This window comes from Aulonocara sp. 'chitande type north' Nkhata Bay, linkage group LG6 (assembly GCF_057382095.1).
Source record: "Aulonocara sp. 'chitande type north' Nkhata Bay isolate Kocher_YH1m ecotype deep benthic linkage group LG6, A_spYH_male_GT1.1, whole genome shotgun sequence".
NCBI lineage: Eukaryota > Metazoa > Chordata > Actinopteri > Cichliformes > Cichlidae > Aulonocara > Aulonocara sp. 'chitande type north' Nkhata Bay.
Window position 1 is genome coordinate 6,858,624 of NC_141349.1, and position 25,413 is coordinate 6,884,036.

General features: G+C 40.4%; 1 protein-coding gene, 1 long non-coding RNA gene and 1 pseudogene across 2 annotated transcripts; 2 read left to right on the top strand and 1 right to left on the bottom strand.

Moving 5' to 3' along the window:
• The first annotated feature begins 4,398 nt into the window (after positions 1-4,398).
• On the top strand, positions 4,399-12,094 carry hyls1 (HYLS1 centriolar and ciliogenesis associated). Its single transcript, XM_086294803.1, has 7 exons — positions 4,399-5,735; positions 6,603-6,772; positions 7,603-7,648; positions 7,730-7,784; positions 8,766-8,847; positions 9,063-9,089; positions 11,857-12,094. Exons 1-7 carry the CDS (start codon positions 4,835-4,837, stop codon positions 11,974-11,976), a joined length of 1,401 nt encoding a protein of 466 aa, XP_086150929.1. The 5' UTR covers positions 4,399-4,834; the 3' UTR covers positions 11,977-12,094.
• A 36-nt stretch (positions 12,095-12,130) lies between these two features.
• On the bottom strand, positions 12,131-16,936 carry LOC147327164 (large ribosomal subunit protein uL4m-like; annotated as a pseudogene).
• Positions 16,937-18,011: 1,075 nt separating this feature from the next.
• Positions 18,012-25,070, top strand: LOC147327165 (uncharacterized). The gene is made up of 3 exons (XR_015129802.1): positions 18,012-18,139; positions 19,812-21,083; positions 21,654-25,070. It is a non-coding gene; the product is annotated as an uncharacterized LOC147327165 (long non-coding RNA).
• Positions 25,071-25,413: the final 343 nt, after the last annotated feature.

Here is a 25,413-nt window from a genome sequence, read left to right on the forward strand (position 1 = left end):
GTCTTCTGTGGGGCCTTCAACATCAACTTAAGGTCCAACTCTGCTAACAGAAGCCCTAAATGAACTATGGTGGTATAGCTTTAAATGATAGAGGTGGGGGCCTTTACATGTTTGTGCCCAACTACACCACTTATTTGTATTGTACTTCAATTTATTTTTCAATTCAATTTTATTCATACAGCGCCAACAACAGTCACGTCAAAGTACTTTATATTGTAAGGTAGACCCTACAATAATATATAAAGAGAAAAACTCAACAATCATATGACCCCCTTTGAGAAAGCACAACAGTGGGAAGGGAAAACTCCCTTTTAACAGGAAGAAACCTCTGGAAGAACCAGGCTCAGGGAGGGGCGGGACCATCTGCTGCAACTGGTTGGGGTGAGAGAAGGAAGACAGGATAAAGACATGCTGTGGAAGAGAGCCAGAGATTGATAACAAGTATGATTCAATGCTAAGAGGGTGTATTATGACATAGTGAGTGAGAAAGGTAACTGAAGAAGAAACACTCAATGCATTTACTTAATGTATGTAATTCACTCACTTACTGAATGTCATCCTTGTACATATTCACTTACTGTTTATTAAGTTCTCTTTTTGCACAGTCAAGGAGCTTTTCAGTACACATTTCACTACGTGTTGTTCTCGTATAACTATGCATGTGACAAATAAAGAATCTTCAATCTTGACTCTTGAAATGGAAGAAAGCAGCCCTACATATTTGTTTAATATGTGCATTTAAGATGGAAAGTCTCAGATTTCAATCCACTAACTAACCATTAATTAGTGGGGTTAGGTTAAGTGGCGATTCTAATTTCTCCATAGGTGTACATGTGAGTGCATATGGCTGTCTGTCTCTCTGTGTTTGCCCTGCGACAGACTGACATTCTGTACAGGAAGCAGGAAACTGCCTCTCACCCTATAGCACTTGGGATATGCTCCGGTAGCCCTGCAACCCTCATAAAGATAAGCATAAGAAAATGGCTCAATGGACGGACGGTAAATGTTCAGTTCTAATGTCAATCCATCATGTTTCTTTAATTACATCATCTAAAGAAATAATTTTCAATATATTACAATTATATTAGTATATTATATTACTGTTGTGCAAATGTCTTTGCTTAATATTTGATGAAAACATCAACATTGATAAATTAGATTGAATATCCAATTTTAACTAAAAACTACAGCAATATACTACCTCAAAATCAGTTCCTCATTTACTTTAAGATATTATTAAAGCAACTTTAACATTTTCCTCTCACACACCGTGCCCTGGCGTTCCTATCTGGGAGGATGATTAATGTGATTTGTGAGAACTATTTATTATCGTCGTTGTACTTTTCCAGTCCAGTTAGAGGTGGTAATGCGTCGACTCGTCAATCGCTAAATAGTACAACGAAGAAGAAAAAGACCGGATGTTTATGTCAATGACGTTAGCAGGCGTCATTTTCAAAGCTCTTTACGGCCGTTGTCTTGGTGCTGAGTGTTTAACTCTGTACAAACAATAAAGCGCAACTACTACTTCGATAAACTACACCGGTAACATTAGCAGGATGGGTTCACGCTAACACCTAACCGGCTTGTGTGAAGGTGAGAACGGACAAGTTAAAATTAGTTAACATCGTTTCTCTTTATGTCTGGTTGGGAACGGCTAGTCAAGCTAGCTAACAGCTGTTGTAAAATCAGTTTTGAATTGTTGTTAGGACAGTAGGAAATCAACGCAGATGTTAGACTTATTTATTTACTCTTGGTTTATTTGATATTTGTTATAGAGTATCTACAGACTGTTTGTTAAAATTGCAACTGCGCTAGTAATCATACCAAAAGTGTGTCTCATTGTCCAACACTGTGATAAAAGCCCATGCGTAAAACGTGTTTGAAAAGCTTTACATGTATCAAAAGAACATTTTGTTTATGACATAACATCTTGCATCCTGCATATCTGGTTTTGTCTTTGTGTTTGATTTAGATTTTTTTTCATGTAGGACTGTTTTCATATCAGTGACTGGAAGCTGGAAATATTATGGACAATCTGGATTTCTCAGAGGAGGAAATTCAAGAACAGTTAGCCCTCCTTGGCTACAAAAACATACCAAAGCACAGGCTGCGTGAATTTAAACAAGGTTAAACATATATCTACCAACCCTTCTTAAACCTCCCAACTCACATTGCCATATTGTTTTGCAGTTTAATATATTTATTGTGCACTGATTATTTACATTTTTAATTCTAAGAATTGATCTCTTGTTTTTCTTAATTTTCTGTCATATACTCACATTAAACATAAAAGTTTCAAATAATGAGCTCAGTAATTTTCTGTCATATATTAAACATAATCAAAGTTTCAAAAAATTAGCTCAGTAAGTAATCTCTGCGAGTAAAAAGCTCAGACTTTAGGAGTTTCAAAGAGTTGAGTAATTGTTTTTTGGGGGAGGGGGTGTAACTTGTCTTAGATAATGGATTTCCCTTATGTGGTTATGTCAGGAGCACAACTCTAGTATGGGCACACGTGTTGTTCAAACCATCAGTTTCTGAGGCGCAGTTAATCAGAGGAAAGTTAGCCTAAAGAGAGATGAAATTAAACAGTTGTTTCACACTATAGATGAACTGAGGGGCTGCACAGAAGTTAAGGATTATTTTGAACTGTGAATCATGCAGAGCTACTCTGGTAGAGTGTAATAATAGAAATAGATGTGGAAATGACAGGCATTACAGGAAATGATTGCAGACATGTTAATCAGTAAATATTGAGGGGAAACTGTCATTTCTGTGATTAGATCTGGATGAGCTGGTTCGACGAGGGGAGTGGAAAGGCCTTTCCTCATCAAATGAGATAAATGCCAAATCTCAGGCAACTACACCTCAGCCAAGTCCCCCTGCCTATACCAAAGAAAAGGGTCAGAGCACTCACTTTGTGATTTTGAGTATTTCACTTTTATAACACTTAATAACATCTAACTTGAGCTCTGTTTTTCTCCACAGTTAGTCCACACTGCTTTAAAGGCACTAGTGAATCATTCTTCCTACATGCAGGCAGTACAGACCATGCCAGAAAGGTAAGCATTAATGACTCATAACATACAAGATATGTTTTTATATTATATTCATTTATTCTTGCATTCATTGCTCTATTGAGCCAAATGCTGTTAATGTGTTGCCACATAAAATCATGTCATGAGTAGCACTACTTTGATTGGACAACAAACATAGTCTTAATTGTAATGGTGTCAGGCATGTGCAATAAATTAAAAGCATGTAATGTCACACCCAGACGCTCATCAACTGTTATAACGGAGACTATGACTCGTACGCTCAACACTCGGTGGCCCAGAAGCTCAAGCTCCCTCCAGGTGCTCCAAGCAGGCTTCAGGTGGAGCAGGATCTTGAGGATACCATCCACTCACCACTGACAGATAGCTACACATCTACCCCAGACACCCAGGGGAGACACTTCATCAAGAGAAAAGTTCTGAGGTAGTTTTACGAATCGTGTGCTAATTTTTTCATTTGTTTGTCCAGAGTTAATTTGGTAATGGTAAATGGCCTGTATTTATATAGCGCTTTACTAGTCCCTAAGGACCCCAAAGCGCTTTACATATCCAGTCATCCACCCATTCACACACATTAGTTAATTTTAGTTTTATTTGTCTTTCCAACTAGCAGCAGCTGGATTTTTCTTTGTATTAATAAAAAAAGCACGTAAAGAGTAGAATTTCATGCATTTCTAGGAAACAGCTTTCCGGATACAATTTTGTTCTGATTACCAAAGAACAAGTTTGTTTGTTTATTTTTGTTTGTTTTTTTCATGTTATTCTGCTCTGTAACCACTAATGGCTCACGAGTGAAAGAGTCTATGGGTTTATGGGCCTATGTGCTTACTGTCTGGATTAGTCTGTTTTATTTTTTTACAGTTTATTTAAACTTTAAACTTTATTACAGTTTAGCCCAAGATTTTAAATAAATATGAAATAAAACCCGTGTTTTTCATCATCTCTGACACCGATCTCCAATTTATATCGCAGGTCGGTATTCAAATTTAAGTTGTTTTTTTAATCATTGACATATTCTTCTCTTTTTATATCATTTCTTCATTGGCTAACACTAACAGGGAATTTGTGGCACATCTGGAACAAGTCAACTTATTGTGGAGATATGACTTGTTCCAGATGTGCCAAATGGAGAAGGTCTTCAACTCTAATTATGCTTCCCGCCCCTCAGGAAACACAAAGGAAAGTCACTTGTCTGTGATGAATCAGTCTACAGTGAAGACTCAGGTAACAAAAACTAATGGACAAAAATCTGTAATATCTTCTGATCATCTGCTTTAAGGTTTATTGTTCTAAAATAATAAGTAATAATGTTCGATTTTATGTTTTCACAAAGCTGTAATGTACAATTGTACTGTGTACTATTAATCAAATTGGGATTTTTTTTTTTTAGGTAGCTTTACTATAACTAGATTAGAATAAAAAAAAAAAAAGGTAAACTGAAGTGCAGAAATAATTTCAAGAAGAAAATGAAAGAATAAATTGACTGAGTACTGCTGTAGACATCCAGTTTGTATTTATGGATCACAACAAGTTTTATCCGAAGTTTCATGTTTATAGTTGAACCCTGGCCTTCATTGTCTCACAATAAGAAACAACTATTGAAACAAGCAGCATTAAAGAGTAAATGCAGCAGTGTAATTCCTTTTGGTCAGCAGCAGTGGGCGCTGTTCCAGTGAGAAGAAGCTTTTGAGGCTTCAGCTAATCCTCTTAGCTACTTCCTTAAGTCCTGTGCCTTCTCAGATCACACACTCCATACACCTGAGTTGTAGTGCAAACTCAACATGTACAAAATGTGCAGCACTCAGTCAGACGAAGAGAGTGAAGATGACAAGAATTCCCTTTCCTCCTCATTTTGGTCTGATGGAGATGAGGAGAAAGAAGAAGAAGAGGATGAGATTGAGCGAATGATTGACTCTAAACCAGCCACCGATGCAGAAGATTTACTTCAGGGGGCTTCAGAGGAGGTAAAGAGTGGGTTGAACAACCAGAGCAACTTCAGCAAGGAAAGTTTGGATAAGACAAATAACGATGAGGAGGAGGAAGAAGAAAGGTGTAGTAGCAGTCCAGATAGTCTCGCACCAAGTCTGATGACCTCTGGCTACGGGACCTACAAACCAGAGGGGCAGGAGGGAGCAGAGTACAGAGATGACCACACCATAACAGAGTTTGATCAGGATAGTCTGTCTGAGATGAGAGAGGACGAAGAGGACAGTCGGTCACTCAGCAGCTTTGGCGACTTTATTGAACCTACACATAAGCCAGACTTCAATGAACTGTCTGTGTTAGAGGTCAGCAAGATTTTTGATAATGTGGCGTGCTGTAGAGAAATCATCCACATCACAGAAGTGCATTCGGAACAGAAGAAAAAGCAGGCAGGTGAGGAGGAGTGCGATCTACATGCGGCATCTGAAAAGAAAGCACCAAAAGAACAGCATCGCACTGTTCAGGCTGAAGACATGTTCCGGCTGAACGAGAAGCAAAAACAAGAAATAGAGGTGCACGACCTTCATGGGTTCAATAATGTCAAGAAAGACGTCGGAGGAAAAGCGGAGTGTGAAGATCCAGACGAGTCTTCGAGCAACAAAGACATCAAGTTTATTGACTCCAGAGTGAACATTAGCTCGACCATGATGTATGGCAACATGTGTGCAGAGTGGGAAGGAAACCTCAGACAGGACAGGGGTAAATGTTTTCCAGCTTCTAAATCAGCACGTCATGATACTTGTTACTGTAAGGAGGTTGTTTTTTTTTGCTGTTTGGTCAGAGGCTCAGAAATGGGCTACATGTTTTTGGGCATTTAGCCATAAAAAGGTCAGCTTTGAATAATAAATTACATCCCAGTTTGGACATTTAAAAAAAGGTTATTGAATTTATATTCAGAAAAATAAATACATGTTGTATGAAAACAATTTTTCAAAGAGTTAAATTTCTTGATATAAGATGTACATTTTTAATGCAGGTATTAAATTTCAACATCACATTAATTGTAAATTGACTTCTCAATTAGTGTTGATATGAAAAGTTTAAAAGGTGGGCTGATTATGCTTTCCCTTATTTTCTAACATATATATGTACTATTACAAAATAAATACTTCTGTTAAACAGGTCGAGTGTTTTAAATAATGAGGTGTTCATGTGTGTTAGTAATCGATGTGAGACTTAAGCTTCTCACTGATCTAAATGCTCATTTTAAGGCCGTTTTTTCAACCCTTTGAGGGCAGCCAATCAGGAGAATGTTGTCTTGGAGCCACTTATAGGAAGAGGAACTAAAATGTAATTCTGTCAGAGAGTAGATGAACCTTGAAGCAGAACCAAGGCTCACTATCAAATTAAAAATAATTATTTTGAATTGTGGCAAAAATATGGAAATTTGCTAATTTTAGCAGGGAAAGTTTAATATTTATACATGTATTAACACAGACTTTGCTACTCTCTTCAAAGTTGCTAAGAATCCAAATATGGAGTTGGAGATAAGCAAACTATGTCTCTTTTAAAGTAGCTGAGAGTGAAGTGTTGGGTTTGCTGATGGTTAGTAATTTGTGTTTGCAGGTACAGCGAGCTGTCTGGAAGAAAGACTGGCTCAACTTCATTTAGCCACATCACCTGAGCAGGAGTCACCTGAGTCAGACAATGAAGACCTGGACGATCAGAGCGACACTCAGACCTCTGAGAGTGAAAGAGTGTCTTTAAGCGCTTTTGAATTGTACATGAAAGGCATGGTGGGTAATATGTCTGTGAAGGTTCTCAGTCATCCAGGTCATCGTAGTCAAAGGAGCTTGCAAAGAAAAGCGTCTGGACTTCTTTAAATTGCTTGAAGACGTTTCACCTCTCATCCGAGAAGCTTCTTCAGTTCTAATGTCAAATGGTGGAGAGTCCCAGATATAAACCTAGTGGGAGTGACCCCCCACAGAGGGACAAAAGGACCCCCTGATGATCCTCTAATCGCCTGAGCCAAGGTGGGAAACTGGGCGTGGGTCCCAATCCGCCAGAGTTTCGGGTGTGTTCATTGTGAAACCTGGCCCCACTTTATCATGCGAATTCCTGAGGTCAGATGGCCCAGGATGTGAGTGGGCGTTAAGGCAACTTAAAGAAGTCCAGACGCTTTTCTTTGCAAGCTCCTTTGACCATGGTGGGTAATGTAGTCTCTTAAGATTTAAGAAATTTAATAGAGTTCAAAGTGTGTCTTCTGTCCTATCTTGCTCCTCCTGCCAACGGGTGAGGGGGGATAGCTGCCCTTCCCTTAGCCTGGTTCTGCCAGATATTTCATCCTGTTAAAAGGAATTTTTTTTCCTTCCCACTGTCACCAAGTGCTTGCTCATAAAGGGGTCATTTGATTGTTGCTGTTCTCTCTCTATGGGTTTACCCTGTTGTAGGGTCTTAGTTTACAATACAAAGTGCCTTGAGGAGACTGTTGTTGAGATTTTATGCGATATTATATCTATAGCTATATTATATTAATAAAACTAACACATTTTCTTCTGTTAATAACAGTTGAAGATGTAATATCTTGTTTTTTTCTTCTGTTTGTCTTTCTTTATGGTGGAAGCAGACTCGAACTAAGAGTGATGGTGATATAAGGCCCAAACCAAAGTCCTGTAAGCTGGCAATAAAGCACAATATAAAGATTTTGCTTTCTCTGAACTTTCGATAATTTCTCACATAGATTTTCATTTCAGTCATCCGGCCAGTGATGAGTCAACAGACCATAAAGAAGACTGACCCAGTAGCCAAGTAAGTTACAAAATGCAGTGGTTAAAAAATGAAAAGGATTGCCACTTCTGTTTGAGATTCACACCTGAAATAATGTGGAATTATGATTCTAGAGGCTCCTGATAGGTTTCTTAATGATTTCTTTTCCATTAGAAGACTCATGTGCAGCACCTTAATGCTTCCAAATTCAAAATTCAAATTTTTATTTGTCACGTACACAGTCATACACAGTACGATATGTAGTGAAATGCTTGGACAACTGCTCGTGACCTAAAGAAAACAAAAAAGGAAAAGGCTATGAATAAGAAAGGAAATAAATATGAAAAATTAAAAAGGGTAAATTTAACTAGGAAGGAATAAAATATAAATTAAGGTTAAAAATGAAATAACTGTACAACACAAATTAGAATGAAGGGTAAATTTAACTGGGAAGAATAAGATAAAGATAAATATATAAATTAAAGTTGAAAATAAAATAACTGTACAACAAAATACACAATACACAATATAGATCTATATAAGAATGTATGAAGAAATCTAAATATAAATAAATATATACACAATAACAGCAGCTGTACAAGTATTAACCGGAAATGAAGAATATAGTGACCAGTGTTGTGCAAAACCAAAGTCCAGAAAGTCCAGTGTGTGTGTAAGAACCATATGTGTGGGTCAGTACTGTGTGGTGGTGTGATTGAGAGACCGTATCGCCTGCGGGAAGAAGCTCCTCCTCAGTCTCTCTGTGTTGGTCTTCAGGGAGCGGAATCGCTTTCCATACAGCACTTCAGTACTTCCTATAACTTGTGTTAGTGTAAGTTAGACAGTAATTATGCCAAATAAAGGACAGTAATTTTAATTGATTATCCTCATGTTGTATAACAGTTCTGTAACATTCTGTTTGTACTTCCTTAATACAGCAGCAGTCTGGAAGAATCACACCCATCAGGTTCACATTGATGTGATGGTTACATGTTTGCTCACTGGGTTTTCTTATATCTGCAGGTATTTCCAGTACAAGCAGCTCTGGGAGATGTTCAAACTTTCAGGAGAGAAGGACAGGAGGGCACTGCGCTCAGAGATTAAGGTAGAAAATATAACTTCAATAGGCAAGTGTTAGCACTCCTCACATAGATGTTCAATCATCTTTGTTTTCATACTTGTGGGATGAGACATAAAGTTATTACACCGTCGCTTTTCTCAGTAATAGAATGATCTGACTTATAAATTCCTGTTTTGTTTCATTGTCCTGGGCAGCAATGTTTATTGGAAGTACTTATGAGTGTATGTTTTTCTTTTCAGCAACGGCTCACATATCAGCCTCCACCAGTAAGTATTTCTCCAGATTTTTTTTTCTATTTCTCATTTGTCCTTTTTGTACACAAGTTGTGTGAATACAAACTTTGGATAATCTCTCTCAAAACATAAAATATATGGTATACCATACCATAAAATAAATTATGGTAAAAATAATAATAATAATAATAATAATACATTTTATTTAAAAATAGCGCCTTTCAAAGCACCCAAGGATACTGTACAACAAATAAAAACACAAAAACTGGAAATATACACAATAATAAGAATAACAGATAAAAGTTAAGAGCATACAGAGGTTTAAACATAAGCAATTTTAAACAGATGAGTTTTGAGGGTGGACTTAAAAAGAGGGAATGAACTACTATTACTGAGGTCAGGGGGTAAGAAATTCCAAAGTCGAGGGGCAGAACAACTAAAAGCCCCGCCCCCATTGTAATCAGATGAGCGGAAGGAACAGAGAGAGAAAGAGAAGATGAAGATCTGAGGCACCGGGATGGGAAGTTCATCTGTACTAAATCGGAGAGACAGAATGAATAGCCTTAAATGTATAAAGGATTATTTTAAAATGGATGCGAAATTTAACCGGAGCCAGTGTAGCTACTTCAGGAGTGGGGAGATGTGGTGGGTAGAGAAAGTCCTAGTAATAATATGGGAGTTCTGGACACGTTGGAGCTTGTTAATGGATTTTTGTGTAAGGCCAAATAATAGTGAGTTACAGTAATCAATTCGCGAGATAACAAGATTATGGACGAGAATGGCAGTGGCATGAGGAGTGAGGAAAGGGCGGAGGCGATTGATGTTACGGAGTTGAAAATATGTTGCACGTGTGACATTATTGATATGTGAATTAAAGGACAATGTGCTATCAAGAATGACACCCAAGCTTTTCACAGAGGGAGAGATAGGGACCAGCGAATTATTGATAGTGAGAGAGAAATCGTTAATTCTGGATAGCAATCGTTTAGTGCCGACCATGAGAAGTTCTGATTTATTGCTGTTGAGTTTAAGGAAGTTGGAGGAGAACCAGGAATTGAGTTCAGCTAAGCAGAGGGTGAGGGAGGGTGGAGGAAGGGGTAGAATCGGGTTTGGTAGAGAGGTAAAGCTGGGTGTCATCAGCATAGCAGTGGAACCGAATGTTATATTTACGAAAAATGTGTCCGAGTGGAAGAAGCTAAATGATGAAAAGGAGGGGCCTGAGGACAGATCCCTGGGGCACCCCAGTAGATAGAGAAGGCTGAGAAGTGAAGGATTTTCATTGAATGAACTGAGTGCGGTCAGACAGGTATGATTTAAACCAGGCTAATGGAGTATGAGAGAGACCAATAGAAGCTAATCTGCTAAGAAGAATGGGATGAGAGATGGTGTCAAAGGCTGCACTCAGATCAAGGAGAATAAGGATGGAGAGGAGACCAGAATCAGCTTGCCATAAGAAGATTGTTTGTTATTTTTATAAGAGCAGTTTCGGTGCTATGCAGAGGACGGAAACCAGACTGGAACTGTTCGTAAAGGTTATTATCAGTTAGGTGTAGATGGACTTGTGAAGCAACTATTTTTTCAAGAATTTTTGAGAGGAATGAGTCCTATCTCCAATCTAGGAGATAGGACGAAAATTGTTAAAGTTGTTGGGATCTAGACCTGTTTTTTTCAGGATTGGGGTAATGGCGGCAACTTCGAAAGAAGCAGGAACAGTTCCAGTGGTGAGTGAAGAGTGAATAATAGCAGATATGAGGGGAAGGAGAGGGGGTAAACAGGCTTTGACAAGGACAGTGGGGATAGGATCAAGCTGGCAGGTAGAAGGCTTTGATTTGTGGATGAGCTCAGCAATATTAATTAAAGACGGAAGTTGAAAAACAGAGAGGAAGTGAGAAGGGGGTGGAATTAAGACAGAAGAGCTACATTGAGCATTAGGGACCAAGTCTAGGTGTATTTTTGGAATTTGGACGAGCTCATCAGCTGTATACTGATGGATCCCAGTGCAAAGTCGGAAGATCGATGACATAAAGATCCAGACCCACACAGACAGTGCATAGATCCTGAGAGGCCACATCACGGACAGGAAGAACCGGACAGAGACACCGGTGGGCCGTAGAGACAGGAACAGGACAGGAATCCGGTAGCGACAGAGGTAGCGATGAGTAGCGGCAGCAAGTCGCGCCAGCGTTCACTCAACCGGAAGGTTAAAATGTATCAGAGGAAAAATAAAAATAAATGAAAAACATGAAATGAGAAGGTGTGTTCAACCTTTTGACTGGTAGTGTACATCTATTTCATGGACGAATTTGTAAGAAATGCAAATATGTCCCAAGTGCAATGACCTGCAGCTCTTTATTTCAGATTTTGTCTGAAACAAGAGTTTATTGTTTTATCTCCGTCCTTTAAAGTCTTAACCCTCTGTGGTTGGATCTTATCTTTGGATCTTTACACATTCTGCAAATATTTTCCAAGAACACAATGGGCAGCTGTTTATAGGAGAGTGTGGATGTTCTGAGAAGTGTTAAAGGGTAAATAAAGGTAGCACTGTGTTCAGAGTAAGATTTCTATTTGAATCTCTTTGACCACGTGTAACAAACACAACGGTCACTTGGCAAACAGAGCTAAATTTTCCTTTAACTTGATGTGTAAAGAACTGAGATCAAAAATCTACACAAAACGTCTCTCAACTGTTTAAGTGGCTTCCATATCTGAGCCTGCTGTTGCATAGATCACAGTTGGAGACTCAGAACATCCGAAAGTGATCAGCTTTAGTGGTTAAACAGTTTATCCCTCGTCTTTGCAGCCTAAACCTCGGAGAGTTTACGTACCCAACACCTACATCGTGCCAACAGAGAAGAAACGGTCAGCACTTCGCTGGAAGATCAGGAATGATTTGGCCAGTGGTCTCCTTCCATACAAATGATTACACTCTGCATGTTGTTTTTACATATTTTTATTAAACTTTTGCTTTTTTTTTTTATCATTGGAGTTATTTATTATTGACTTTCTTGTTACAAAAAATTAAAACAAAGAAAATGTGACTCACTTAACTCAGTTAATATGTTACAGGTCACTCTTTAAGGAAAGTCAGAGTAGGTTAGTTTAAACGGGTAGAGAGGCGTGTAACGTTCATCGTGCCAGAAACTTAACCTTTTCCAAAGTGAGGACGATGGCTTCATGTTTCAGCATGCTGTGGACATTCAGACCTGAGAGAGAAAATATGACAAACTGTGTGAGTTTTAAAGAAGAGATTTGTTACATATAACACTTAAAACCCTGAGCTTTTTAACAACTGTTTAATTAAACTGGCATGTTAGGGGTCCATAGACACAGTGCTGCAAAGACTTCAATGCATGAAATATTTTGCACAGAGAGGCATTTTTTGAAAAATGTATTGATAGCAATGTTGAATATTATTACAGGGTGGCTGGCCTCTCCCTTAGAGATAGGGTGAGAAGTTCGGCCATCCGGGAGGGGCTCAGAGTAGAGCAGCTGCTGCTCCACATCAAAAGGAGCCAGCTGAGGTGGTTCGGGCATCTGACAAGGATGCCCCCTGGGCGCCTCCTGGGTGAGGTGTTCCAGGCATGTCCCACCGGGAGGAGGCCCCGGGGCAGACCCAGGACACGCTGGAGAGATTATATCTCTCGGCTGGCCTGGGAACGCCTTGGTATTCCCCCGGATAAGCTGGAGGAGGTGGCTGGGGAGAGGGAGGTCTGGGCCTCTTTGCTTAGGCTGCTGCCCCTGCGACCCGGCCTCGGATAAAGCGGATGAAGATGGATGGATGGATGGATGGATGGAGGAAAAAAAACTACATGTAAAATAATCCAAAGACATGCAGCTTGTGGGGATAGGTTAATTGGATAATCCAAATTGCCATTAGGTGTAAAATGGTAAATGGCCTGCATTTGTATAGCGCTTTTCTAGTCCCTAAGGACCCCAAAGCGCTTCACAGAGAAGCGGGGTACACCCTGGACAGGTCGCCATTCTGTCGCAGGGCTAACACAGAGAGACAGACAACCATTCACACTCACATTCACACACTGGTGATGGCAAGCTACATTGTAGCCACAGCTGCCCTGGGGCGCACTGACAGAAGCGAGGCTGCCGGACACTGGCGCCACCGGGCCCTCTGACTACCACCAGTAGGCAAACATGGGGTTAGTATCTTGCCCAAGGATATTTGGCATGCAGCCAGGAGGCAGCCTGGGATCGAACCACCAACCTTCTGATTAGTGGCTGACCTGCTCTGCCACCTGAGCTACAGCCACAGGTGTGAATGTGCGAGTGAATGTGAGTGCGAATGGTTGTCTGTCTCTCTGTGTTAGCCCTGCGACAGAATGGCGACCTGTCCAGGGTGTACCCCGCCTCTCGCCCTATGACAGCTGGGATAGGCTCCAGCGCCCCCCGCGACCCTGAAAAGGATAAGCAGAAGCGAATGGATGGATGTAAAATAATTACACCGTGATGCCTCTGCCTTTGTAAATAGAGGGACAGTAACTGCGTGTTTATATGTAAGCGTGTAAAACCTGAAGATATACAAAATACTGTTAATCTGACTATCTGCCATTCTGCAATTCCCCTCATGTAAGCAATAACGTGGCGCACAGCTGATGTGAAAAAAGGCACATACCATAAACGTTGCGTGAAGAACTCTGTATTCCTCGTCCACACGTAAACGCAAAAAATTCGTTTTAAAAAATCTCAGTTTTCGGTGATTCGAAACGCCGTTTACGTGTGGAAGAAACAGCTGCGTTTTCAAAAATACCCGTGTAGGTGCGTTAGTAGTTTATTTTCTTACTACCTGCAGATTACTTGTATTTGCTTAATTGTTTACTAAATGTTTGAGGTGTGAAATAAACCACAATTGAGCAAATATGGGTGTGTGTGGTTGGAGGATGTGTTAGTGCGCGCGTGTGTGTGTGCGCGTGAGGGGGGCGCGAACATTTTTCTGTAAAACAAAGGGGGGCCCTTCGAAAAAAGTTTGGGAACCACTGAATTAATCTGCTAAAACTGAGTTAAGAGAGACAAAAATCACTCAGTGTGAACTTACCGATTGCTGGAATGATGTTCACTGTCTTCAAGTTTGCCGTGGCCTGAAGGATGTTTTCAGAAAAGTCTTCACCTCTGAAAGCAACAACAACAACGTGAGCACTGAGCAACAGTGGGCATCCAGTGGTGGAGATTCAAACAGATTTTAAAGTTGATCATTTCGAGTTCAAAGTTTATTCGCCACATGCAGTGGCAGGTTGCCCTGCAGTGGAATGAACCCGCCCCCTGACCTTACACATACAACACAGACATCACATGGGGATACAAGTCAGAGAACGGTTGCATTACAGAAAAAAACACTGAAATGTACACTACAGTGGGAAAGGTACAAGAGGAAAAAAAGAGACCTCTACTCATGCTGGGCTACAGGAGGACAGCATGAGAACAGGAAACAAAAAAAACTCCTCTGCACAGAAAAGCACATAAATGTCCACAGTACAACATTATAGAGCACGTGACCAGTAACAGGGTTCGGTAGGGGATAAGGAGTTCTCCCAGGCAACACAGCAGCCATCCTGCCACTGCGCCGACTCTCCAGTGCGGGCCCAGACCCGCCTCGTGTTCCCAGGAGGCAACAAGCATCGAAGGCGTTGGAAGGGGACAGGGGATGTGTGAGTGCTTATCAGTGTAAGTGTATGTGTGTGCGTGTCCATAGTTCAGCTGAGACAGTGTCCTTCGCCCTATCAGGCTAAATAAACAGTCTGCTAGCCAATCCAGGTGGCCTTGCATGGGATGGGAAGGATAGTCATCACACAGTCGTTATCAGGAAGTTGTTGATTGGCTCCAGCCTTGGGCCTGAGCAGCTGGCGCCGTGGTGTCCATATGTTGAATATTGTTGATTTCTCCTTTATGCGAGCAGCTCCGAATTTCAAGCTATTCTTTAACACTCTGACACTGGTCTCTCGATCTCCCGTTGGAGAGCCGCGAGCCTCCCCATGATGGTATCAAACTTCTGTTCCGTGGTGTTGTCATTCTTTTGATTCTGAGACCCCACAACCCCACAACTTTCGCTCAAGGGTGTCATTTTGAGCAGGCCTCTCTCTGATGTATCCCATCATACGCTCAATGTTGTTATTTTGAGTCTTCACGGCAGCCGTAAGTGTCTCCAAGGTGTTAACCATGCTGCGTTCGTTGTGAGAGGTCGCGCCTCGTCCCATCGCTTCAATTCCAGCAGTCAGCCTTGGGGGGGTTTGAACAGCTGGTTCCGCTCTCTTATTTCTCTGATAAGTCAGGGCCAAGCCAGCTCCGATCAGCAAGAACCCTGTTATCATGGTTCCGAATAGGTAGGTATCTTCAGCGTCCTCGATCGACAGTCCCGCCAGGACTGTCAGGACATCGTGTATCTGGCAGGGAAAGTCCCTCCAGGGCACTCGGGCTCTCCCGAGCCCAGACTTCTCGTTGAGAAAAGGGTGTCAATAGCATTCAGAGACCAGTTGATCAAATCCATAATTCTCTTTTAGGTTTTAGAGAACGACAGTGAGAGATTGTTCGAGGGAAAGTAATACACACGAGACAAGACAAGGATACAAGAGGCTAAGCAAGGAAGATAAGGGTAAGGAGGAGAGGAGAAAAAGTGTGACCGCCTTCGCATTTGTACAGAAGTGCTGCTAAAGATACTCACACATCCACTATTAACACAGACTCTCCCCTGTGTCTGATGAGGTCAAGCAGGTACTGAGAGTCTGGTGTGGGGATGTTCAGGGAGTTCACAATGTGAAGATCATCCTTTGTCAGCTAGCAGTTCAAAAGGGGGGAAAGTATTCAGCTGTCAAGAAATATTACGGATACGTAATAATGTAGTTAAAGTCATCGTGTATCCTATTCTCACATTTGTTATGTGCTCTAATTATAGTGTCACAGATAAAGAAAGGATTTTCTTTCTTTCTTACAAGTTCGTCACTGTCACCAATCTGCTACAAACCAAATACTCTCAAGAAATGATATGAGAACATAAAGGGTGAAGAAATTCTCCATTTAAAACAAGTGGATTTATCTCCTCCCCTCTTTAAGCAAACTTTCTTCTAAGTGGCTAACCACTGCAAACAAAGGGTCTGAACAATAGGTGGGTGCGGCTTCTGTATTCACACGTGTGAGATATCTGTACGGGTTATCGTCTCTGTGACATCATAACAACAGCAATAAGCGCTTGAGATAAGTGGGTGACAAAAACAGCTGCTTGTGGACACCGTCATATGTTACTGCATGTTTTACAACTCTTATTACAGATGTTATGAGCCTCTAACATCACTAGCAGCTGTATTTGCTCTTCACATGAAACAAAGGGGTTTCTCTTACCTGAGCCATCTTGGAGCTCAGCGCCACTTTGAGTCCTTGCACTCGAACTTTCATGGGTAACATGTAGTAGTAACTGGTGGGTCCTCTGGGTCCATGAGACACTCCACCTGAATGAAACACAGAACCAGTCAGACCATACTGGCCTCCAGCATGGGAATCCTTCCAGATCAACTCCACTGAAGGGTGATCATGTTTCTGGGAGTCATGACACAGAGACGAGCATACGCTGGACTATAAAACAGATGTTCATTCAACAGCAGACAGGGAAAAAATGAAAACAGAAGTTTTACAATAAGATCAAAAAGAGGCACCTCCTCTCCAAATGGGTGATCGGATGCTTCCATGCCGAGCTCGTCCACTTCCTTTCTGTTTCCAGGGATTCCAGCTGTACGGGTACAGGGATTTATTGTAGGGGCGGATCTAGAAGGGCGGCATGGGGTGGCCACCCTAAAATGATCTCTTGCCACCTATAGTACCACCCTAGTTTTGCATATGACATTGTTGTTTATTAAAATAAGAGCATTGACACTTTGAGCCATCTATATGGCTAACACTAAATATAAATTCTAAAACTGAATGTATTCCATTGTGTTACACCCCCCCCTTCCACCATTAAGAAATGGTTTAGCCCATAGCGCAGACCGGCTTTATTTCTTGCTTTCAGTAGCAACCAATGCCTATGATTGTGCCAGAGCACATTTTGAATCAACATCATGGGTATTTCAGACTTCACACAGGTGGTTGGTTGCTACACTCTGGAAATGGAAAGAAGGTGAGTCTCCTTAACCCTCTGTGGTCAAGGGACACATACATATATGTGTGTGTGTATATATATATATATATATATATATATATATATATATATATATATATATATATAAATATGTATGTATATATATATATATATGTATGTATATATATATATATATGTATGTATATATATATATATATATGTATGTGTATATATATATATATATGTATGTATATATATATATATATGTATGTATATATATATATATATATATATATGTATGTATATGTATATATATATGTATATATATATATATGTATATATATATATATGTATGTATATATATATATATATGTATATATATATATATGTATATATATATATATGTATGTATATATATATATATATGTATATATATATATATGTATATATATATATATGTATGTATATGTATATATGTATGTATATGTATATATGTGTATGTATATATATGTATATATATATGTATGTATATATATGTATATATATATGTATGTATGTATATATATGTATATATATATGTATGTATGTATATATATACATATATATGTATGTATGTATATATATACATATATATGTATGTATGTATATATATACATATATATGTATGTATGTATATATATACATATATATATATTAGGGGTGCAACGATATTCGTATCGATATTGAACCGTTCGATACAGTGCTTTCGGTTCGGTACGCATATGTATCGAACAATACAACATTTGTAATTTATTTTATCAACTTTCCTTCTGACGATGCTGTCTGTGTGGAGCGCTCAGTGAATCTGCGTTCGACTACTCCGCCTAGGCTGCACTGTCGAGCGCAGATCCACTGAGTGCTCCACACAGACAGCATCGTCAGAAGGAAGAGCGCAGGGCACCTCCCCCACCCTCATTCAGATCTGGCGTTTGGAATTATTTTGGTTTTCATGTGACGTATGACCCTGAAGGTAAGCGAGTCATGGACTAAAGTAAAACAGTATGTTGGATGTGCCATGCAATGCTCAATTACATGGGTGGGAACTAGTGTGTTAGCGCAGTTAGCTCGTTAACGTGTTAGCCGTCTAGCCCCATGCACGGGCGATCGGCGGTAGCTCGTTAACGGAGATTTGCCGTGTTGTGGCGTTAAGGTCATTTCAACGAGATTAACCTGAAAGCACTAGTGGGAACACAACGAATATGACTGCACATTTACGCCGACATCATCCTAGTGCAAAGACAAAAACAACAAGCATGCTACTAACTTTAGCCGAGTCATTTAGACAGCTGTTAGCACATGATTCTCCTTATGCTGCTGAGAATATAGCCCAGAAGAAGCGGATAGTATAGCTTTTATTTTGGAAAGAGACATTTCTCTGTAATAAACTCTCTTTTCCAAAGATGAGTGATTCCTCAATCAGATACAGGGCTTGCAATATCGCTAGCCTGACGTCCTGGGGCTAGCGATTTTTTCAGTCGGGCTACCCTGCCCGTCGGGCTATTGTAGGAAGGGAAAATATATGTCAATGCTTTTGCATTCTTTCAGAAATGTAGCTGGGTAATTATGTTATTGGCATCGGTGAGCCACTGTCAATATGTGACATATTGAAATCGCGTTTGAATTTGCGCTTGTTTTTTTGCTTTCACTTTGCAATTGTGCGAACTGTGTATAGAGAGCGACAGCACTGATCTGTGAGTGATGATAATTTGCGCACCAATTCCTCTGACATCGTCTTATTAATCGTTAGCTTACTATGCAAACATGACAAGTGAAATCTCCCGCAGCAAGCTTAAACATGTGAGAGGTTGATCGCTGAGCTTATGTGAGTGAGTGTGTAAAAGCATTTCAGTTCTGCTGAGCCAAACAAGACAGGTCAGGGTGAAGAAGTGACAGCCAAAGAAAAGCTTACCACAAAACGGAGAAGTTATGACAAATCAGACTATAAGGCAAAAAGAAAGTGCAGCTTTATGGTTTCATGGACAAAATAATTTCTGTGGCTGCAATATGACGAGCTAAATAACCAGGGCTGCACATAAGTGGTCCGCAGGTGCGCATTCGCTGTCAAAATAAAAAACACGCACAAGGGTTAGGGTTAAATTTAAAAACTGTACTTTTGAGTTAAAATATATATTTATAATTTTAATAAATGACAAATTAAAAAGGCATGAACATTTTTTTGTATCGAAAAAATATCGAACCGTGACACCAAAGTATCGAACCGAACCGTGAATTTTGTGTATCGTTGCACCCCTAATATATATATATATATATATATATATATATATATGTATATATATGTGTGTGTGTGTGTGTGTGTGTGTGTGTATGTCAGGGTCCCTGTGCCTACCCGGTCGGCTCAGTATGGCTACATATGTTTTTGTATTCTTTTTTTTGTTCCTGCTCTCTCCCTTCCCCCCTTTCCCTCCTCCTTCTGCCTGGGCGGAGCTCACCTGTGGGCTCCTGCCCTTGGCCCACGCACCTATGGCTCATCACGAGTGATCCAGCTCCTTTATAAGATGGCAGCTCTGTGTTTCTCGTCGCTGGACCGTTGCCGACCCTCGTCAGTGTAACCCCAGCTCAATTACTTCTAGAGTGCTTTCACAGCGATTTGCCTTACTATCCCTTCGTGTCTCTGTGTACAGATTCCCTGGACCAACCCCTGTGTTACCCGAGCAAGTGGAGTGTGAAGAGGAGTGGACGGAGTGTGTGTGTGTGACTATCGGCAAGACCTAGAGCCTGCGTGTGAGTCCGTTCAGTCGCAGTGTGACAGTGTATACGTATATGTATATATATATATATATATACATATACGTATACACGTGTGTGTGTTTGTGTGTGTACCAACAATCCTCCTGGCGGTCTTAACAATCCTATTGATTTGTCGCTTCTCATAGGACAGCTGCAGCTGCCAAACCAAGATGTAAAACTTTGTGTCAGGCTGTTTTCAATGGTGCCACAGTAAAAAATTGTGAGGTGAAGTGTGGAGAGTCCTCCTTTTCAGTGTTTCCTCAGGGAGTGGAGACACTTTTGTGCTCTTTTGATAACTGCTGTTGTGTTAATGGAGAAGGACAGGTCATCAGAAAGGTGTACACCCAGGAACTTAGCACTGCTGACCCTTGTCGCGTGTTCAGAATATTGAGGATGAGAACAAAACAATGATGGTCCAGAAGAGTTTGGGTCAAACAATGATTTTAATGAACACACGCGTGGGGAGATGAACACTACACACAATCAGCATCGATCTCCACCTAACAATACACAAGCAGTTTTTATAACATCAGGGTATTCTTACGCCCCCTCATGCGTCAAAGCAGATACATCACATGCATAAGTTTCAAAACCACAAATGTTCTGTTGACAACTTTTGACACATTTGAAAAGAACATTCTCTCCGTCTCCACGCCAGGTGCTTCCTGTAGATGCTTCTTGCTCTCGCTTATCTCTGGAACATCAGACGCACGTCCTACAACAAACTGTCACTTATGCAGGCACAAAATGCAGCTACAAGCAAAATATGTCTGAACTCTTACCTAGAATATGAGTCTACCTCCTGTGTGTGTGTGTGTCTTGACCTCAAATGCACTCTGTCTCACCTCGCCAACTAAACTCATGACCTTTTACCAGACGGAAGTCACTCTCATATGTGTAATAATCTAACTGAAACTATATATACGGAATATATTGAATAAATGCTTTAATCAAATGCCACTACTCAAAGCTTAATAAAAAGGATATAAACAACTAAAAGATAATAATGAGTAACATGGCATATGTGTCTTGTAAGCATGTAGGCAATCCTTCCATAACTCTAAGTCACTTTGCACAATAGATCGTCTGGACCTAGCGCCGGACGAAGCTTCTGACCTTCAATTAACTGACTGAGCTTCAACTCTTTAAAAAGCACAAACTGCAAGGTGTGTATAAAATGGTTATAACTGCACCTGGAATAAAGGTTAATATGGTGCCTGTATGTTTAAACATCTTAAAGCTATCTGTTATATTGTTAATGCAATGTTAATGCTGTAGATTATACTGTAGCAGTAAAATAACTTGTTCAATTCCACAATTCCCTCTCTTGACCTCTTGACCACAAGAGGTCACCATACGTTGTGTTGTGTCACTCCTCGGCCCACTCAGCTGCTTCCATGTCCATCAATGGCATCATGGACATCGGGGTCACCGCCGAGGGGTCCACTGCCCTCGCTCTGACCCTCTCTAGCCGTCCTCTGGCTCAGGGAATGAGACAACAACCTCAGGTGTTGTCTCATTCCCTGAGGTGGTCAACCAGAACACACTTCTTAATAAGCACTCTGTGTATACAATGATTATAGTTCAGTGCTTTCATCAGTATGCAGAATGCTTCGTAACTTTTTTTCCATATATGGTTAGATGTACTGATGTGCTTGTGTCATGTGCGTTAGATGTGAGTTGTCATGTGTCCATCTCCTTTCTCGGCTCGTGTATTGTTTTCTGCCATCTTCCAGTGCGGATAGCGTGATGAGCAGAGCCGTTGCCAGTAGTAAGACGCCAGTTTCCACCTGAGAACACTTCATGCTTGAGGTTGGTCACACCCAAATGCATCAGTGAGCCTAAAGTTGGTCAGTGGCTGGAGAGAATGAGAGTGCTAGCTGAGCTCAATCAGCACTCCTCCCTCACCACTGAACCCACTGACACCGGTGAGATACTCCTTACACTTGTGAATCTCTAGTGGTCTGTGTCATGGTCCTGGGTCGTGCGACCCAGTGTTTTGTGTTTAGTCTATTTTGATGTTTATTGTTTGTTAGGTTCATTAAGTTATTCCAGCTCATTTGTAATTATATTACCCTTGTATTAAGCCTCCCTTGCCCTTCATGTGTTTATGTCTGTGTATCTTGTGTTGTCAAGTTCATGCTGTCACTTCTGTCATCTTCCCCTGTACTCCGTATCCCTGGTTCGTGCGTCTACCTGTCATGAGTCATGTGTGCGTGGTTATGTTTAGTTCATGTCATGTCTAATCTCCATGTTTCCTGTTTTACTTTGAAAGTCTGTATTCAATGTCAGTGTATTTAGTTTCACCTCTCCTGTCCTGTTGTTAGGTTCATGTGTGTCAGCTGTGCTCCCATGTGTGGCCACTTCCCCTGATCATCCCTCATGTGTATTTAGTCTCGGTGTTTCATGCAGTCTGTGTCGCGTCGTCTGTGTTCCCACCCTCCATGTTGTCACAGCCAGTCTTTTGTATTCATAGTTATGATTTCCTGTGTCTTCATAGTTTATCCTGGTATCACTTTCCCAGTTTAGTTATAGTTTAGTTTTGTCACTGCGCTTCTGCCTTGTTTGCACTCCTTGTCTTCAGCCACAATAAAGGCTCGCTTTTCGTTCAACTCAGTTTTGTGTCCACGCCTGTGTCTACACCTGAGTCCTCCACACACTCTCCACACGGTCTGCCACTGCGACCGTGACAGTCTGGGCTTCAAGCTCCACTTCCTTGCAGTGACTCTGATGAATCCAAAATGGTCTCTCTGCAATTCTACAGGCTTGAGCAACCTTAAGCTTAACCTCACATCATAACTGACTAAGGTGCCTCTTCGTATTAATATTATGTCATTATTAATGTTATTATCTTTTTATATAACAGCAATGGGACATTACAATATTTTATTAGTATATTACAATATACTACTATACTACTAATATACAATAGTCTATTATAATATTTTATTTATATTTCATTTTGTATCCAGCAAGGGCTTCGGGTGATCTGCAATTTCACCCTTTCTCAAGCTGGAGACATTTTCCTTTTCACATAAATCACTTCATTGTCATGGAACTCCCTGAGTTATTCCTCAACTTCAAGCTTTAAGTGTGTTAACTTCACACTATTCTAATACTTATGAAAGTAGCAAGCTGATTTTCATTGCATATGTTTGTGTTCTTAGCCAGGTTTAATCAATGTCTGTGCATTAATCTTCATGAGCTCTCTTAAGGTTAATGCATTTTCTGTTTGTGTGTGTGATTTTGTATATGTTGCTTTTGCAGTGTTTCAGACTCCTTCACAATTTTCCCACTTAATCAGACAGTTTTCTCTTCCCCAAGGTTGCTAACCTAAATTTTGATTTCCCACCTTAAATAACAGCATTCCTTGTCTTCAGCCAGGAGTGAGAGCTCTCATGTCAGAATTAGTGACACCAGTGATGTTCACCTATAAATTTCTTCCGACCGCTGCATGTGGAAAATTGGTCCAGGTCTGCTTTGCGCCTGAAAATAACAAAACTGAGACATTTTCATTATTATCATCAGTGCTTAACCGACCCACTTCTCTCCCACCCGCCAGAAATAACAATTCATGTCATGTATATAAGTGTAAGCGTGTCTTCATTGCATTTATGTTATGTGTTCATATTAATGTTGAGTGTAAGCTGTTTCTTCATTGCATATGTATTTTATAATAAGGTTTAATTCATGCATCTTTACACTGAGCTGTGGATTCAAACTGTCTCACTTCTGATTCTTTCCAAAAAATAATTTCACATGTAACAATTTGTGTATGTGTGTTTTCTATTCATTAATGTAATTGTTAGTTAGTTTCTCTCATTATTTTTACCTTCTTCTTTTTTTTTTTTTACCTCTTTGTTGTGATGTGGTGGACAATTCTAAACCTCCACGAATTCAGTCACCATTGTCAATCCAGTCATATCCTGTACTCTCTCACTCGAACTCGTCCGGGCTTGACCTCTCACTCACATGGCAAATCTGAAAATCAGTGTCCAGTGCTTTCCAACAGTTATTTATCCCACTGTTCTTACCAACCTGTAATTCACAGTGCATGTTGCATCACGTGCTTCCTTACATGCTGCTGCTGGAGTCGTCAGTGTAATAGTTCAGTTGCACTGTCTTTTTGCCTGCTGTTAATTATTCAAGTACACGGTGTTCTGTCTGTCTTCATCGGGAGATTGTCTGTCCTTTAAGCTTCTTCTCAGGATTGGGACAGAATGAGAGGTCAAGCTGTAAAAAATTTTAAGCCAAAGACTGGCCTGTTTTCATCGCAATTCTGTTAATCTATCCTTTTGCGCTGTACTCATGTTTTCAGGTTGAGAAGAGTCCACCTGTACTGACACACTAAAACATGTGATTAATATCCTTTTTTATTACTTTTTCTTAAGACAATCCTTCTAAGTCTTTCTCCCTGGTCTCACACTACACACATCAGCCAGTTTCCTTTTATGGGCATGCAAAGTTCCTGTCACACACACTACTTCCTGTCACACACACAGCCACACAGACTCATATTTTCTGTTTCTCTCCTTCCTGTTTCTTCAGGATAATCAAACTCTTATTTTTTGTATTTACAGTCTATAAACCCTCTGTAATTCTGCTAAGTCTTGATCTAAAAACAATGCACCCTTATTTCACACACACACACACACTTTTAAATATACTAAGTTCTTTGTTGAATGTTGCCATTGTGTTTCTTAAATTTGTACAGTCTTAGTTCAAGCAGTAGGCTCAAAGCCATTCCTTTGATCCTGACCACCTCTCCAACCACTCTGTGCTGGGGGAGGTTTTATTGTAGATACATCCTATCTGAAAGATCTGTTTCTTTTGATGTAAGCTTCCTGGGTTTACGACCCTTTGGTCAGCAGGAGGTCTGACACACACACACACACACACACACACACACACACACACGCACACACATTCTTACAGAAGTTCACACATATACATAAAATACTTTGTCTTAGAACCAAGGGGGCGTGGCTTTGTTCTGACGTGTTTTGTGTGAACTGTCTCTCAATAAAAGGTAGCAGGAGGAGGTCAGATCTGGGGGTCATTTTCGTGGTGGACACAGACGAGGCCTCCCTTGCGCAAATAATCGATCGATCGACTGTCTTGTTTTCTTCATGATGAATAAGTCTCTAGAATTAGCGGGGCTTGTGGAAACACAGACCCAACATTCATCACAGTCTTCAGCGTACTTAGCAGATCTCTTTCAGACCTCAGGACAATTAACAGTTTTTGTTGTTTGTTTTTCCACACATATCACCATTCTTTAGGTCAGTTTTGTAGCATCATCCACACAATAGTTTCCTCAGCATTTTGCATCCTTCCCTAAACTTCGCCGTCCCACACACACTTTTCTCTCAGACTTCCTCTGTTCACACACTCTGCTATGAACCCGTGTAGTGTGATTATTATTTATTTATTATTTAGTACGACTCGCACAGAATCATTCAAACCCAGTACTCACAACATTCACACACTTAGAAT